We start from the raw sequence: 16,881 nt of genomic DNA on the forward strand, positions 1-16,881 counted from the left end.
GTTACTTCGGGTTGCATTACTAGAGGTACAGCTTGCAAAACACGTGAGATACTGCTCCTTCTGCACTAGTTAGGCACATTCTTGAGTATTACGTCCAGTTCTGCGAACCACAGTTTAAGAAAGATGCAGACGAGCTGAAAGGGGTTCAGAAGAGGGCAAAAAAGATGATCCGGGAACTGGTAACAAGGCTCAGTAAGGATCAGTGGAAAGTACTGGGCAAGTTTAGCCTCAAGAGGAGAAGACTGAGGAGAGAAATGAGGGCACTTTTCAAGTACTTCCTGTTACACAGAGGAGGGCCAGGATCTCTTCCCAGTCATCCCAGATTGCAGGACACAAAATAATGGGCTTAAGTTACAGGAAGCCAGATTCTGGCTGGACAGCCGAAATGGAACCATTATTTAGGAAGGTTGTGGGTTCTCCTATACTGGAGGCATTCGGGAAGCAGTCGGACAGCCATTTATCAGGGATGCTTTAACTTGGAGTCCTCCACTGAGCAGCAGGTTAGACTTAGATAGCCCTATGGGCCCCTTCCTAGTTATTAGTAGAGAGGTGCTGCATTTGTGCAGCATAGTAGTGCTTGCCTGCATAACAATGCTTATCCAGAGGTGTACACCCAATTAACTTCCGTGCACCTTACTCTCAAAGAGTGACCTCATCTTCCATTCTTTCAGAGCAGCAAACCACTTACTGTATGCCAGGGGACTCAGTTTTGATTTCCAACTCTGTTATATTGCTTATTATAAGTAATATAATTCTGCCCAAATATTGCTGTTTGAGCTGAATGATTTCTTGCAAGGTAGTTCAGCAGTAGGTTGTGGTGGGGAAGCCAGGTTGAGAGAGTAACTACAACAATCCTGCAATATTGTTGGGTGCTGTTACTTGCCATTTTACATACTGCGGGTTGAGAGAAGGACATACAATATCCTTCAAATGTGGCCCATCATCATCACCCATTGATATTAAATAATTATTGCAGGTTAGGGATAGGACTGTGGCTGAGTGGCTTACATCAGCCCTGCATTACAGATAATTGTTATGCAGGTCAGAGGTGAATTTAAGACTCTAATCTCCTCCCATGCCAGCACTCAGCTGCATACAGAAGTTGTGTTATTTATTTTTATTTATTTATTAAAACATTTTTATGCTGCCCCATTCGCCGAAGCCTCGGGGCGGCTTACAACTGTTATCTCAGTTGTGCTACCCATTTACTTGCATACAGATGGTTAGTGCTTGTAAGTTCTCAAAAATGCTAATAAAATGTTTAGGGCACAATTCTCTGTATATTTAGACAAGGGGGGAAAAGGCCTACAGTTCCCAGCATGGACCAGCCAGCTATGCTCATTGGCATGCCATGAGCTGTAGACCTTTTTTTCCTGTCTAAATGTATATAGGATTCTGCCTTAAATGTTTCATACAAAGTGAAGAAACAGCTGGACCTGGTTATAAACAGCCGGATCCCTTTCTTTGTGGTTATCCTCTCCTATCTTTTACAAGAATACCTGCTGTCCAGTCACAGATTCCACAGAGGAAGATCTTGGATTTTTCTACTGATTGCTATGGACAGGTCTCACTTCCACACTGTCTTCCCCAACCCAGTACCCTCCATGTATGTTGGAGTACAATTTCCCTTATCCCCAATCCATATGGCCATGCTGGATGGGGTAGTGGGAGCTGGAGCCCAAAATATCTCCACTTACAGAATTCTGGCAATTAGAGGTTTAGAGATCTCTAATGTATTTGCTGGAGATGACAATAATGCTAGCAACATTCAAAGGGAGAAGAAAAGAAGAAGACCGAATATGAGATTGATCAGTTCCATAAAGAAGCCACAGCCCTGACTTCATAGCTGAGCAGGGCTGTGAAGGACGGGGGATTTTGGAAGGTACTTATCCATAGGGTTGCTAGAAATCGGAGACTACTTCATGGCACCTAACAACAACAATGTATTTGCCAAGAGTTCAGATAAAGTAAAATTCTGAGGATTTGGGGATGGGGAGAGCCCTGGCAATTGAATGAATACGGAACCAGTATACATTTATTGGTACCCACCTGAGATCAGGCCTACCTGTAAACTTTACATAAAATATGTAACCATGTTTACATAAAATATATAAAACATGTTTGTTAGATAAGAGACGGGGAATGCAAGGTTCTTCTCTCCATTATATCCTCACAATCACCGCTCCCAACAACAACAAATTGTGAGGATTGTGGAGCCCCAACCAACCCTTTTAAGCACCGTACATAGCATAGCATGCTACAGGATCGAATCTGTGGGCCAGGTATTTGAGGCACTGTGTTGCAGTAAATGGTCTGTACCTCCGGAAACACTTCCAGAAAGTCCCACTGGGTAGCAGTGGCTCGTTGTTGTTAGGAGCGGCCTCTTTTCAGCATGCAATTTCTGAAGCTGCTACACTGTCTACCAACCACTGCTGCACCAGATTTAAGATTTTAGGGTACAAAGCATCATCGATAAGGGATCTATAAGTTGTGTAAACTAGTCTCAGGGTTTTGAGACTGAGATCTTTTATGTGGGGATGTCAAGAACTGAACTTGGAACATTTTGCATGTAAACTTGTGCAACACCACTAAGACATTTATTTAGTTATTTATTTAAAGCTTTTGTATGCCATCCTATTATACAAGATCTCAGGACGGCTTGGGATTGTGCATCCCAAGTTTAATTGTGAATTTCACTGTAAGTGAATGCGAAGATCTACATCACACAAGCAGTAATCTAGTGGCCACACAGAATCCAGGTCACACCAATTCATTTTGCAGATGTAAGATTGCATAGTTCCAAGCTACCCCCTAGGAGAAAAACATGCCCTGCACATAGCAAATCTTGCATGTTGGCAGGAAAACTACAACTGTTCTTCCCGGTATTTGGGTTAATTCCAGAGGGATACCTCTTAGCATGGCCAGTCCAAAAGCACTGTGCGGCTGGGAAAACATAGGTTACAAATGGAAGTCAACTTTTCTGGACTCCTTCTAAAATTCCGTGAATGAGGCAGCGATTGCAAAATGCAAATACCTCTAATTTTCTTGAGCACTGAGTTGCTTTTCTTGATACGGAGTTGTATTCAGTCAAGCAAACTCTTACATGGAGTCTAAAGTGATAAGGTCCAGGGATAGTCTTTCATCACCTCATCTATGCTTTGTGTCAGCCAGCATTTTTTTTCTCATATGTTGAAATCATCTTCAATGTACTGCTGTGAATAAGTTCTGTTTACAGTAGTGCTACAGACTTTTAACTGAAATTTGCAGAATAGATGTTTAGGATCACAAAGGTAATAGGATAGCTGTTATTTTTCCTTTAATCTGTTCTTGCCTATGAATGTGCCAGCTAGGGGGTCACTACTTCTGAACTAGATGAAAAAGTTTTGTTGAGCACCATTATGATTCAGTCAGAGTTCCTCATTGCTTCAGCTTGGAGCAAATTGTAAAGAATTCATTGCTTTGGATCTAAAAGAACTTTCAGTAATTTAGATGATAGGCTTATTTGTGAAAAACACATCTAATGAATGCCAGAAATCCAACAGGAAGGCTTCAAGTTACATCACTATTTCAGCCCAGAGAACACAAAGGTCTGGTACACAGAAAAACATGTTGTGACATTTGCCTTCATTTGCAGCATTTTGCCAATCTTGATTTGTCTTTTCTCTAATTCTACATGTTCAAATGCTTTTCAGTGTGTTTCAAAACAAATTAATACTCCTACTGTTATGACCGTTTGCACTTCAATAGGCACTTGAACAAACAGTGAGGTTTCTCACTGAGCTCAGCCAATTAGTTCTGAACATTCTCTGTGCAAAAGGAAGCTTCATTTAAACATTTTCAGAAGACGTAGCAAAGAAAATGTCCTTTTCTGGATATATTGTTTTCAGCGTACCGAATAGAATGACTTGTTCAAAACAACAGTGTTGACACACCTATTTTTTAATTTTAGTAACTATAACCAATATCAAGTAACATGATGGAACAAAAGCTGTCTTTCAGAGTTTCTGAGGAAAAGTTCTGTTCAAATATGTTTGTTCCAACTAGACTTCAATAGAGGTGCTATTCAGTGGACAGTGTATTGCATGGACATGGGAAAAGTGGGTTCAAGTACCACCACTACCATGAACTTCCTAATGAAGCTGGGCCTACCCTGTCACTACGTTGAGACAACATGATAATCTGCATTCAAGGACTGATGGGAGTGAGTGTGGATTGCCACTGAAATACGAATGGTGGTTGAAACATGGATTATTGTGTTGATGAACCCAACTGCACTAACAAACCATGGTTTGTTAACTACAAACAAGCCACAGTTCACAACCAACAACAAAACATGGGTAATCTTCATGACTTGTTAGCACAACACAGTGATGCACATTTCAACGACAACTCATGGTTCAGTGACAACCCATACTCAACCCTTGAGTGTGGGTTCTCATGTCTAAACCCAGTCTGTATGCAGTAACGAGTTTGGCTATGTAGCCCTTGCTGTAGTCTTCATACTAATGGGCAAGTAAGCTGCCCTTAATCAAGTATGCAGGGTAGGGTGGGGAACTCGTGGCCTTTTAGGTGCTATTGGACTGCAGCTCCTATCAGCCTTCACCACCATAACAAATAGTGAGGCATGATGGGGAATGTAGTCCAACATCTGAAGGGGCAAAAGTGCACTCTTCTAATGCAGAGAAAACCAAAGGCACGTGATGGCAGTTTGCCCAGGGGTCTCCAAAACCTAAAACTGGGCCTGATGACATACCAAGCTGTCAGCTTTAGGTTAGCCTTGTAGGCAACCATAACAATTGTGTACATTAGCTCTCAAACTCTTGGCACTCCGTTTCTTAATCCATTTACTTGGAATAGTTCCCTACTTGTTGTAGTGGAATATTTATGAAAGTAGATTGTGCTTGCAACTGCCGCAATGTAATAGTATGGATCCTAAAGTGAGTAAACAGGAAAAGTTTCAAGAAATTAAAAAAAAAATCGCATTCTCTCCTCCTCCCTGCAGCTTTCTCATCACCCTCTAAAAGAGAATCAGAATATTGTGGGAGCTCACAGAGTACTTCTGAACAATGTTGGATGGAATTGCCCCAAATGGACAGACCTCCTAACAATAGCCTGCTTGGTGGCTGCTACTTACAAGGTGCTGCTGTTTCAACTTAACAGCATCCCTGGGGAGAAGTAGTAGTAGTGGAAAGATGTCAACAGGAAGCTGCTGGTGGCACTCCTTCCCATCTAGAGCATGTTCTAAATCAGGGCCCCGTATCTTCTTTTTCTTTAGAAAGTTTGGAGCATGTTTTTTTAAGAACATGGATAATGTAGTATGGAGATTGACCCTGAGTATGCCCATGGGATTCCAGGAGAAAATTAAATCCTGGGAAAGGGTGAAGGAGTGGTAGAAATACATGCAATCCAATTTTGCCTAATGCAAGAAAAAGTACTATGAATCTCTGTTGTGGGTGGATGGAGCAAGAATTTTAAGAAAACCATCTTTGGGTGCCTAGAGGTTGTCTGAAGGGCAGGGAGGCACAGGATTTATAACTCTGAGCTCTGAACTGCTCTGACCCCCATCTACTGACCCTTCACAGCCGGTGCAGAAAGAATGCTGCTCTCCAAGTTTAAGAAAATGACTTCAGCTAGGGTTTAAAGTGGTATCTCTGGGAACTGGAGGCCATCAGAGAGGCCAGGATACAAACTGTCCTAATGCCTTTCCAGCATCCTTCCTCCCCCTCCCAGATGCTCCATCTAGATGGACAAAAAAGTCTGTAGCAAAAATGGAAAGGGTGGGAGGAGGGAGGAGAAGATGGCCCTGCCACTCCCCTAGCTCTGTGCTGAATATTCAGAAGCCTCCCTGGTCCAGAGGGGTACAGGCATCCCAATAAAATTGTGCCCTACATGTTTTTTAAATCGATTTTTTTTTAAACCTGAACATTTGGGATGGAGCAGTTTATAAGGAATGACGTATGATAGGTTATGTCAGCTGTTTTAACTAGGTCTAGTCTTACTAAAATTGTTTTAGATGCTTAAACTGTTTTACATTTTTGTGTATTACACTGTTTTAAATTTGTATACAGGAAATGTATCCTGTATTTTATTGTACTTGCATTTTTAATTGTATCTCTTTTGTATTTTAAGAGCTGGTTGTAAACCACCCAGAGAGCTTCAGCTATCCAGGGGGCAGGGTAGAGAATAAAAATTAAAAACAAAATGCAAAAGAATATACAAGTCTGCATGTCCTCTGTGTGCATTCCAGGTCATGTTTTTCAAATCAAGAGGCACAGAGAGTCTGTGGGAAATCATCCCTTTCTTTGTCCTTAAAGCTGAATTGGTTACATCAGGGACTCAAGTTAATTTTCCACTAGATGGCAATGTGGCATTAAAAACATTGACGTTCTACTCCTGTGGGTGAAAAGTTGCTGACCGGGAAGCTGCAGGGTTTGGTAGAAACGCTCCTCTACCATCTGCCAGGAGAGATTCATCCACAGTGCAGTTGAGATGGGGTGGAGATGTGGGTGGCACGAGGCAGCAAAGGAAGGAAAACAGAGCGAGTCCTGCACTGCAAGGGACTGAACCACACACCTAGGGGCCAAAATGTGCGTTCCAATCTGGCCCTCCGCAGCCCTCCAAAAAGCCCACCTTTCCTCCAGACATTGTTCGCTGATTTCTTTGCCTTTATGCAGCCCCCCACCCACTATTCTGAAAAGTTAAAATGCCTCTCCTAGAGCTTGATTACCATCTTGTTGGCATTTTTGATTTTCTGGCCCTGTGTTCTTGCCTTTGGCCATACTCACCACTGGAAAGAGGCCCCACAAAGCTTCTTCACTAATGGAGCTTAGTAAATAGTGAAACTCAGTTCCCGATTGTAGCACACCTGCACCATATGCACTTCTCTCACATGGGGAAACCACAACTCAGATGAAAGGATATGTGGCATGGGACTGCACCTCTCTGGCCTTGTGCTGCACATCCTTTGAACTTCCAAGGTGGGAGCCCTAGTGGTGAGAAACAAGAGGAAGGGCAGGAGAACTTTGACCAGGGATGATAAGATATCATCTGCCACCCTGCTTCAGAATCCTGTTCCTTTGAACTTAGCCAAAATCCTCACAGCAACTCGAACTAGTGACAGTATATTGTTTCCTGATGCAATGCAGAGTATTTTGGGACCAGCAGGTCTTGAATGGGCAATTGAAACAAATTGGCTTCATAAGCTACCTCCTCTTGGTGAAGATGCAAATGGTTAAAACTGGGTTGTTCTTTTGGATCTACACAGCACCCTGAATTTTTGGACCCTCCTTGGAGGCTTGGCTATGGCGACTCTCATGATGAGCACTTGTCTTCAGAACATACCACTGACCTGGTCTCAGAACATGCAAAAGTGCATTGGTAACAGGTACCCTTCCTCAAGACTCCAGGTGCAAATCTCCAATACAAACATCCAACCACTGAATAGGGAGGCAGGACAGAACACTCCACACAGGTAAGCAGAACACATGCAATGCATAATTGCTGTTCCCCCTCCCACACACACACACACACTCTTTCCCCTTGTGTGAATGTATTTTTTACATTCATAGCCCACTTTGCCTGCTAGAAATAGTGCTCAATGTGGCTAACATCTACAAAATCCAAAATAATATAAAAACAAATCAATTAAAAACAGACACATGAAGAATAAACTGACCCACAAGGTAACAACTATTTCAGCAGAAAAGTTAGCATAAAGGCCAAACCCTGTCCAAATAAAAAACATCTTCGCTTGCTGATGAATGGACATCAAAGGTAAAGCTGGAATTTGGCAACTCAAACCAGCAAGTGTTTGCTTAGAAATAAAATGTAGGCTAAATAGGGCATAATTTCAAGTAAATGTTCATGGGAGAGCATCTTGGCAGGAGACCTCATAATTTCAGCTTAGAAGCATATACTTCGGATGAGAGGACTTTTAAATCTCTCAACAACTGCTGAACAAGTCGTGGTACATACAATACGCATTGTCTTCAGACTAGCTGCAATAGAAGAGTTCAAAAGTTTCCACAATCAAAACTGTGGAAGAGGGTTGGCCAATATCCTCCTCTCCTTACGGAACAGCATCCACCCAAATACCTGTAACCGATATTCCTAATGCCCTTAATCTTGCACTTATTTATGCATTGAACGTGCATGTGACACTTCGTGATTTGTAGCACCGCACCTGTACTTGTTTACACTCAAGTAAATCCAACGCTATGAATCGGGTTGCTTTTCAAGTTACCCGGCTTGAGGGTCACACTAACAGACTGATCGTATGTATATCAGCCACTTCGATGCAGGCTGCGCAGCCCATTGTTTGACGGCGCAATCCTATCAGGAACCAGTACGTGTGTCCAGCATAGCCGCCAAAGGTAGTTGTAACCCTGCACAAGTTTCAGCTGCAAGGACGGGCTTGCATGCAGCCACTACTTGGTGGAAAACGCCGCGAAATCACACGCACGGGCAGTGTTGGCGTCAACTACTTCGCCCCTTCTTTTCCCATTCTCCCCCCGCTTTCCGAAATGGTACTGCCGACTGCAGAGCGCCTGCGCAGTGGGTCATGGGCGGAGCCTGTGTGCGTGTGACTCAGGCAGGGAAGGAGAGGCGGTGGCTGCCATTTTGAGGGGGTTTCGCGCTGGATGCCGTTCCTGCTTCGCAGCCCGCTTTCCGCGACATTCGGCCCAAGAGACTCTTCCGCGCTATTCTTCCCGTGAGAGGGGACAGGAGGGGAGCTGCGGTCGCTCTCTTTCCTCCTGCCCTTTGCGTTGTAGGAGCCTGTAGCGCAGGGATTGCCCGGCCCAGCGTCGCCTCGCCGCCAGCTCCTTTTCCTTCTCTCGTCGTCGTCGTCGTCGCCGTCCTCCTCCTCCCGCCGCCGCCGCCATTTGCCCACCCCCGGTGGCTCCGGGGCGCCGAGCTTAGGCTATGGGGACCAGGCTGCTGGGGCTGAGCAGCGGCAGAGCGGGCGGCCCGGTCATCGTGAACAGCGCAGCGGGGATGGGGGAGCTCGACGGCTTCTTGGTGGCTTTATCTTGACATGGCTCCTACCCGTGCTGCTAGCAGCGCCGCCGCCACCGCCTCCACTGCTCCGCCCGCGCCCGCCGGCTGCGGGTAGCGAGCCAGTCCACGCCACACTCTCCGGTCCGGTCTGGTTTGGTCTCTCTTGCCGCCTGAGCCTCCCGCTGGGGCCAAAAGGATAGTCGGAGGGAAGGTCCTTTTTCTGAGGGAAGGCTGAAGGGGAGGGGGTGTTAGGAACCAACAACTTAAACCTTTCCCAAATAACTCCTAAAAGGGAAAGGCGGATTAATCCTATTGTGTCTTTAAAAAGATGATCCGACGTGTTTGCCCCGCAAGCACTTTTCGCCCTCTTTTCTAAATAGAGTTAAGTTTGCAGTATCAAAAATCTCTGCAAACTGCCGGTTTTTGCAATTGAAATCTCTTGGCGTGTTCTTTTCCTTGGTTTCTATTTTGTGTTTTTAAGAACCCGAGTTGATGACTGAACGCAAGAGCGAATTCCGGGCCGTAGACTGAGTGCCCCCGCTGCGCTGAGCACAGGCCCGCCCCTTCCTCTTCAGTGTTGAGCAAGGAGGAGAACAACTCCGGCAATGAGGCCACTCGCATCAGCCATGCCCAGCCCCAATTAAACTGCGCTCCTTTGCGGTGCCAAGCGGCAGAGGGAGGAGGATTTTCGCCCTGTCGGTGGGGTAGGACAAGGGAAGCTGTTGGGGGATGTAGGTGTTTCTCCCTGCAAGGGGAGAGCTAGATCGAGAGATCAACTCGGGATTCAAAGCCTGTAGGCCAGATACTCTCTATAGCTTCCTTCTACTCTTTTATCAATGGCCATCATGATCCCTCTTCTCTCAAACAGACACAGCCTCAGGGCGACCATGTGCCTGATGATGAGCAGGATGAAGTTAGAAATGACTCTGCTGTTTTCCAAACTCCTTGCTCCTCTGCAAACCAGCACTGTGTTGTCTGTGGTTGATGATTTTGTTGTTGGTAGGGAAACGTCTTACCTCCTAGAACATCCGCTCCTGTTGTGCACTCCCTCCTTTGCTTTTTACCAAGTGTAATAATTCTTAAAAATAAAGCCAGGCAGCATAGCAATAGCAGAAATCTTGATAATAATCAGCAGAGTCATGAATCTGGGTGGGTTAGAACACTGTTCTTAATTTCAGTTTTTGTTTGGGGGAGTTTTTGGGGGGTTGAGGCAAAACAACGCCCAAATGGATTGGGTCCATACCCATTATTGCTTTTTTTTATACACGCAAATTCTGATAAGATTTTTTCCCCATTGTTGCCCATTTAGTCCCGTGGTTTAAACTGTGTATTTCAGTGTATTTTCTTCAAATGCCTTTGGGTTTTTGATAATACTGCACAAACTTTGTCCAATTATGGTTGGACTATTACTTTTTTTTGTTTTATTACCCCTCTCCTAAGACAGTCTCGTAAAACAATTGCCTGAGGTGCATTTTTGGGTTACGTCTGTTTTATTGATTCAGTGGTATAAGAAGGAATAAAATGACTTGTTTCTGTTGTACTCAAGTCTTATAAAAAAGGCCCATAGTTTAGTGACAGTTTCCAAAGGTTTTAGTACCATCTGTATTACAAAATGGGGGACCCAAACTCCCGGAAGAAACAAGCTCTGAACAGACTTCGTGCTCAGCTTAAAAAGAAAAAAGAGTCTCTTGCTGACCAGTTCGATTTCAAGATGTATATTGCCTTTGTATTCAAAGACAAGGTAATCTCAGTTCTGATTGTTAAAGACTTGTGCATTGTAATTTAAAAATGTGATGTGTTAGCAACATGATCTGAAACCAAATATAGAAAACAGAAGTAAAGAGCCACTAGACTTTGGTTTTCTGGGTATCATGCTTAGGCAATAGCTTTGATAATGCTCTATTTCTACTGTGTGTTTTTTATTTATAGATATGCCTGTATTAGGTATAGTAATGACCTTACTACAGGTTTTGAAGTGTGTAAGGGTTACCATTTACACGGAGGTAGGACACAAATTTGAGGGATACCCAAAACTGACAGATTGTACTCCAGCATAAATTCAGCTATGTTAGTTGTGTTGATGTTTATGATAGAGATTTATATTAAAGCATGTATGTGACTATATTTCATTGAAGTCAAAGAATGAGTTTTGCTAGATTACATAGTGTCTCTAAGCTGAGTTTTCATTGTTTCCCAAATCCCGTGTTTCTCCTTTTTTAAGGTTAACTTTGATTTTTTAAGTGCTCAAAGCAGTGTAACTATAAACTGCTCAGAAATTAATGAAATACAATATTTCACTTCCTCTGTATTCTTTGATTAGAGGAAAAAGTCAGCGCTCTTTGAAGTGTCTGAAGTGATACCAGTCATGACCAATAATTATGAAGAAAATATCCTGAAAGGTGTGCGGGATTCCAGCTATTCCTTGGAAAGTTCCATAGAGCTTCTACAAAAGGATGTTGTACAGCTGCATGCACCCCGCTACCAGTCTATGCGCAGGGTAAAGTAATTTGTAACATTTTCAAATGTCAGGTTTTGTTAACACTTGTTTCCAGTTGTGCTTTTTGATCAGATATTTAGATAATGTCCAATAGGAGTCAAAGCATCTAGTGGTTGCATGTGCTTAAATGAGGTCTTTTCACTTTGAACTGCAAGTTTCTCCCATGCTATTCTACATGCCTATTGGAAGTAAGGTAGAATGGGATTGGAAAATACATGGTAATGTGGGATTGTCTATACTTCTCCTATAGAAATCAACATAGGGCTTAGCTCCTGAGTTCCTTTCTGTGTATAGTAGGAGTCCTGGGCACAGAAATTCTTGCAACCCAGAGGAAAATTCTGTTGGTAAAAATAAGGTGAATTTCACTGGTTTCCTCCTTCCTCTGCAACCTCCTTGTACTGTTCCAGAGAGTTCTCCAATCCTCTAGTACACTTTTCTTTTGAAGGGCTACAGTGTAGGGTGAATAACCAAAATGCCTGCCCCCTCTACCTGCAGGTGTGTCCTCTGACAGAGTACCATTTTCAGAATGCTTCTCCTGGACAATGCTGGAACCAAGCCATAAAAATGAGCTGCTCCTGAAGCAAAACATGAAATAAATTTTAGTTACAAATATTACTGTAAACTGTACAGTTGTTTTTAATATCCTTGATACAGGCAGCAAAATGGAACATGAAAATGTGGAAAATATATTTTTATTGAAACTGGACCATGTTTGCTGTTCAACACCTAAATTACTACCGTGAGATCAATGTTACAATTCAATAACTTTTTGTAACTTTGAAAGTTTGCTGCTGTGGTGAGAGTTTATTACTTGAACAGGGCTCTGATTTTCATACTAGAAATGTAAATTAATAACTAGATAGCTCATACGCAGGCTATATTATATAGCCTGAGCAGAAAGTCAGAGGAACAGGAAAAAGAAATAATTATATTAGATATGTATGGTAGTTACATTTTTAATTTGAATTATTGTTGTTATTCCTTCTCCACAAACTAATACCTATATTTTCTTATACTAGATTTATGGATACAGTTGATATGTTTCCTCCTTACAGGATGTAATTGGCTGTACACAGGAGATGGACTTCATACTTTGGCCTCGGAATGATATTGAGAAGATAGTTTGTCTTCTGTTTTCTAGGTGGAAGGGATTGCATGATGAGCCCTTTAGGCCTGTTCAGGTGCGGTGTTTTTTTGGGGTTGTGTGGTAATACATTCCAAGTAAGACATTGCCAATTTCAGTGAAATTTCTCCTTTTCTGTAAACTCATCATAAGTGATCGATGGAGCCTTTTTAGGGGTGTGGGGTGGAGATGTTGTTTAAAGTCTTGGTTTGTCAAGGTACAGTGTGTCAAATGCAAATATGTTTTGGGTCTGGATGCATCTAGGATCAGAAGTGATGAGTACTATTTGGGCATACATTTTGTTATTTGTCCCTAATATTTTATATTGTTTAATGTTAAAGCATCTCTGAACAGTTTACATACAAATTTTAAAAACACGTTCAAATACAATATTAAAACATTTTAAGTAAAACACATTTTAAAACTACAATAACAATACAGAAGCAATGCAAAAAGAAGTATGCAGCAGCATGTGATAGTTGCAGATAGTTAAAAACTAGAGAAGGCTGAAGTAAATGAATTTTCAGGAGGCATTTGAAGCATACCACACTTTATGCTTCCTGATTTGCTCAGGGGAAGCTTTTCTGGAGGGATTGTTGCTGTCACCAAGAAGGCTTACCTTCAAGATCTTATATGGTGACATTTGTAGGTTGCATAATAACCAACACTACGTACTCTGAAGATCTAACAGTTGACTGGGAAGCTGGTCAACTAGTTATCCTGCTCTCAAGTAGCTGATGGCTTTGCATGTCAACATAACCTTGAACATGCCTTGGTATCTAATAGGATGCTAATGTAGTTCTTTTAATATTATGTGAGCATAGTTGGGTGTCACACCCAAGGCTGCTGCTTCCTGAACTAGCAGCAACTTTGGAACCAAGTACAAGACAGCCCCACATAGAAGGCATTACAGTAGGTGGGTTACCAGCGCATAGAGGTTACCAGCACATGGATCACTGTGTATAGACTTATCCAGGGACGGAATAGATGTAGTTGGTGCACCAACTGTAGTTGATAATGTGCATTCTGGGCTACAGAGGCCATCTGGTCCTTACATGATAAATATGGATCCAGGATCACCCCAAAAATAAATTTAATCCACGAGGCAGTCTTTGGTTTTCTCAAGGTCATGTTGGATCATTTTTGAAGTGGTCCTTGGTTTAGTTGTGTCCTTGGTTTAATAAACTTACCAGAGGCTTTTACAATGCAACACACTATACTCTTATATGAATCAACATTGGTTTGTTTATATAAAATTAAACATGGGCATCTGATACATTGTACTAAATTTAATTGCATTTCAACTACTACATGTCTTAAGTATTTCTTTGTTGAATACATTTCTTCTATGATGTACCTCGGATGCTAGGCAGATCTGGATTTACTTGTAGATTTCAGGGTGATTTGGTTGATAGAAAAGGATTTATTCCCAATTCTTTTTAAAAATAGCAGCAAAGAAATTACTCTCCAATCTTAAAGTCATGCAGAAAGGAATAGGAGAAAAATCTTGAGGTAATCCCTAGTGGATTTTTGTACAGAAGGACTGTGAGCGTCATTCAATCCTCTACTTCATGTGCTCACAATTCATTAATACCAAGTGTTGTCTTTTGTGTCAAAGCTCTAGTAAAAGAACAAACTGATTCGGTAAGCTTGAAATCTCACTCCTGTTGTACTTGGAGAAATTAATGAATAGTAATGAAGTTATCTTTGGGTTAGCATTATTTGTATTTTTTTAAACTTTTTTCAAACATATTTTATGTCCTACAGGCCAGGTTTGAATTTCATCATGGTGACTATGAAAAACAGTTTCTGCATGTACTGAGCCGAAAGGACAAGACTGGAATTGTTATCAACAACCCTAACCAGTCAGTGTTTCTCTTCATTGACAGACAGCACTTGCAGGTAAGTATCTTTTAATGAACTATTCCTATAATTACATTGTGTTATTTTTAATTCATTGACTGTTAGGTTAGCTTACATATAATAGGAATATAGATAAAAATCAATTGCCATGACAGAATGCTTAAATAGTTTAGAAATATTGACATAATATGTAACATGCATTGGACACATTTAACATTGTGGGATATAGTAGGAAACCAATTGTTTTGTTTTTTATTTCTGCAGTGAAGCATTTAGTGGGGACATTCCTGTTAGGCTTTAGAACAGAGAGCATTGGGATTTTCCCCATGTGTATGAGCAGCATTTGTCATTAATGGTGGCATATTTCCATTCAGTTGCCCCTTTTGAATCACAATGACTTGTACATGCTTTCAGAAAAAGTAGTTGATATGATGTTCCTGCTGGAAAAGGCAGGATATAAAATGCTGTTTCTGTTAAGTATTAACCTTGCAGTGCCACACGTCTGCTAGATTCTTAGTGATACTGTTCTACTTCTGAAAAGAGGAGTTGAAAGAAATGTGCAAAGTTTGATTTTTTCCCGACACTGCTATTTATAAAAAATACTTGGTTCTGAAATAGGTTTATGTATCTCTTTCCAGACTCCAAAAAACAAAGCTACAATCTTCAAGTTATGCAGCATCTGCCTGTATCTGCCACAGGAGCAGCTCACCCACTGGGCGGTTGGTACCATAGAGGAACACCTCCGCCCTTACATGCCAGAATAGGATACTGGCCAGCAAAATGGGGAAGATCACAGAATGCAGGAGTGCAGTTTTCACTTTTCTTGCCATTTATTCTTTTGGAATAGAAGAAAATGGACACATGTTCAGAACACTATCCATCGTGGAACTTGATCATCCTGGATTATTTTCTTTTTATCATTTGTATCTCAGAACTTTAAATTTTTTTTAGATGTTTTCTGCATGGACCTTGTGAAAGAAAATGCTCTGCATATTCTACATTTCATGAGCATTGTACCAAAATGTGAAATGAAGGGACTGTTATACACTGAAAGAAATGTATCTGAGAGCACAAAGTGATCATTTATGGTGGTGTTCCCATTTGTGCTGGTCATGTCCCCCAATATCAGTATTCATAGGGTGAGAAGTGAATGTAATGGTGTAAAAGCCTTATAGCTTTGCTGTTAACATGATTGTATCAGAGCTGTGTCAGGTTCATTCTGATAAATAGGTCTATGGCTTGTTGCGGTAGATGGCTAACCATGGGAAAGAAATCTTTTAAGGAAAAAGGCATCTCATTTGGTGTAGGCATTAATTGCCTCTTATTTTGCTTGGCCATGTTTGAGTTTATTGGCATTCTCATTTTTCTCTTTCCCCAGTTTGCTGTATAACTAAATGTAGAGTGTTCTGTTGAATTGAATACATTTTATAGACCTGGAGTCTGAAGTAGCCTAAAGCAGCTAAATTCAGAATAGCAGCTGCAGAAACCATGTTGGCAGAAGATTATTTTTTTCCTGAGAGTTGACTTGTAAACTTGCTGGTAAACTGCGTTGGAAATGCTGGTTTTCAAAACATTTCTTAAGAAAAACTCTCTGAGGTTCTTTTGGGTGTGGGAGGGGAGGAATAAGATAATCTATAGCAGTTGTGGATTTAATTGTAAAATATTGTTTGGAGTGTCAAAGTTGGTTTTGACAGAACATATTTTGTTTAAGATTGTGCAATGACTATAAGGAAGACTACTGTATAGTTTTGGCAAAGAATGCTTTGCTTAAGGATTGAGTAATTTTACTGAAGTAAATCTGTATAAGCCTAATCCCTTTGGGTAAATCTAGTGCTTATCTGTTTAAAATTTGTATTTAGCTTTTGTTTGGAATTGGAAAAATTGGAAATAAATTAGTTGATCAATGACCTGCTGCATTCATTTATAGAGCCATGTATCATTCCCACTTGGAACATAGGTTAATCTAACTGTAGACTGACATATAGCCCATGCATGTAAGATAAGTCTTGTATGGAACATAGCAATTAAATGTGCATGTCTGAGCATACACATTCATAAGGCTGAGCCGATATACCAAAAGAACCTCAGTACATCCTGTGAACAAGTCTTTAATGAATTTTATAAGAAAAGCATGATGCAATAACCTATAGTACAGCTAATCTGAGGCTCTGTTCGATCAAACTGGGCACTAGGGATAAGCATTTTCCTTTTTTCCTTGGGAAAATAGCTATTATATTTGGAATGAATGCAGTAAGAGGGAACACAGTATTAAGATCCAGTACTAAAAGTGCTACAATATCACCAATCATACTAGCTGCAGTTGTATTCGTAACACTTCAGAAAATGGTGAGTAGTATCTCTGTACAGTCATAGTCTGTTCATTTGTATACACAGCTATTCC

General features: G+C 41.5%; 1 protein-coding gene across 1 annotated transcript; it reads left to right on the forward strand.

Annotated features, from left to right (window-relative positions):
* Window positions 1-8,598: 8,598 nt before the first annotated feature.
* CUNH6orf62 (chromosome unknown C6orf62 homolog) lies at window positions 8,599-16,387 on the forward strand. Its single transcript, XM_044426441.1, has 5 exons — window positions 8,599-10,738; window positions 11,318-11,494; window positions 12,550-12,675; window positions 14,385-14,519; window positions 15,119-16,387. Exons 1-5 carry the CDS (start codon window positions 10,610-10,612, stop codon window positions 15,242-15,244), a joined length of 693 nt encoding a protein of 230 aa, XP_044282376.1. The 5' UTR covers window positions 8,599-10,609; the 3' UTR covers window positions 15,245-16,387.
* The last annotated feature ends 494 nt before the right edge of the window (window positions 16,388-16,881 follow it).

The sequence above is a fragment of the Varanus komodoensis genome, unplaced genomic scaffold, assembly GCF_004798865.1.
Source record: "Varanus komodoensis strain SLA01 unplaced genomic scaffold, ASM479886v1 scaffold17, whole genome shotgun sequence".
Taxonomy (NCBI): Eukaryota; Metazoa; Chordata; class Lepidosauria; order Squamata; family Varanidae; genus Varanus; species Varanus komodoensis.

Excerpts from the sequence above, each read along its gene's own strand:
- CUNH6orf62 (XM_044426441.1), top strand. The coding sequence starts at position 10,610 with ATGGGGGACCCAAACTCCCGGAAGAAACAAGCTCTGAACAGACTTCGT. Across the intron at positions 10,739-11,317 it reads CCTTTGTATTCAAAGACAAG|AGGAAAAAGTCAGCGCTCTT; the intron begins GTAATCTCAGTT and ends TTCTTTGATTAG. Across the intron at positions 12,676-14,384 it reads AGCCCTTTAGGCCTGTTCAG|GCCAGGTTTGAATTTCATCA; the intron begins GTGCGGTGTTTT and ends TATGTCCTACAG.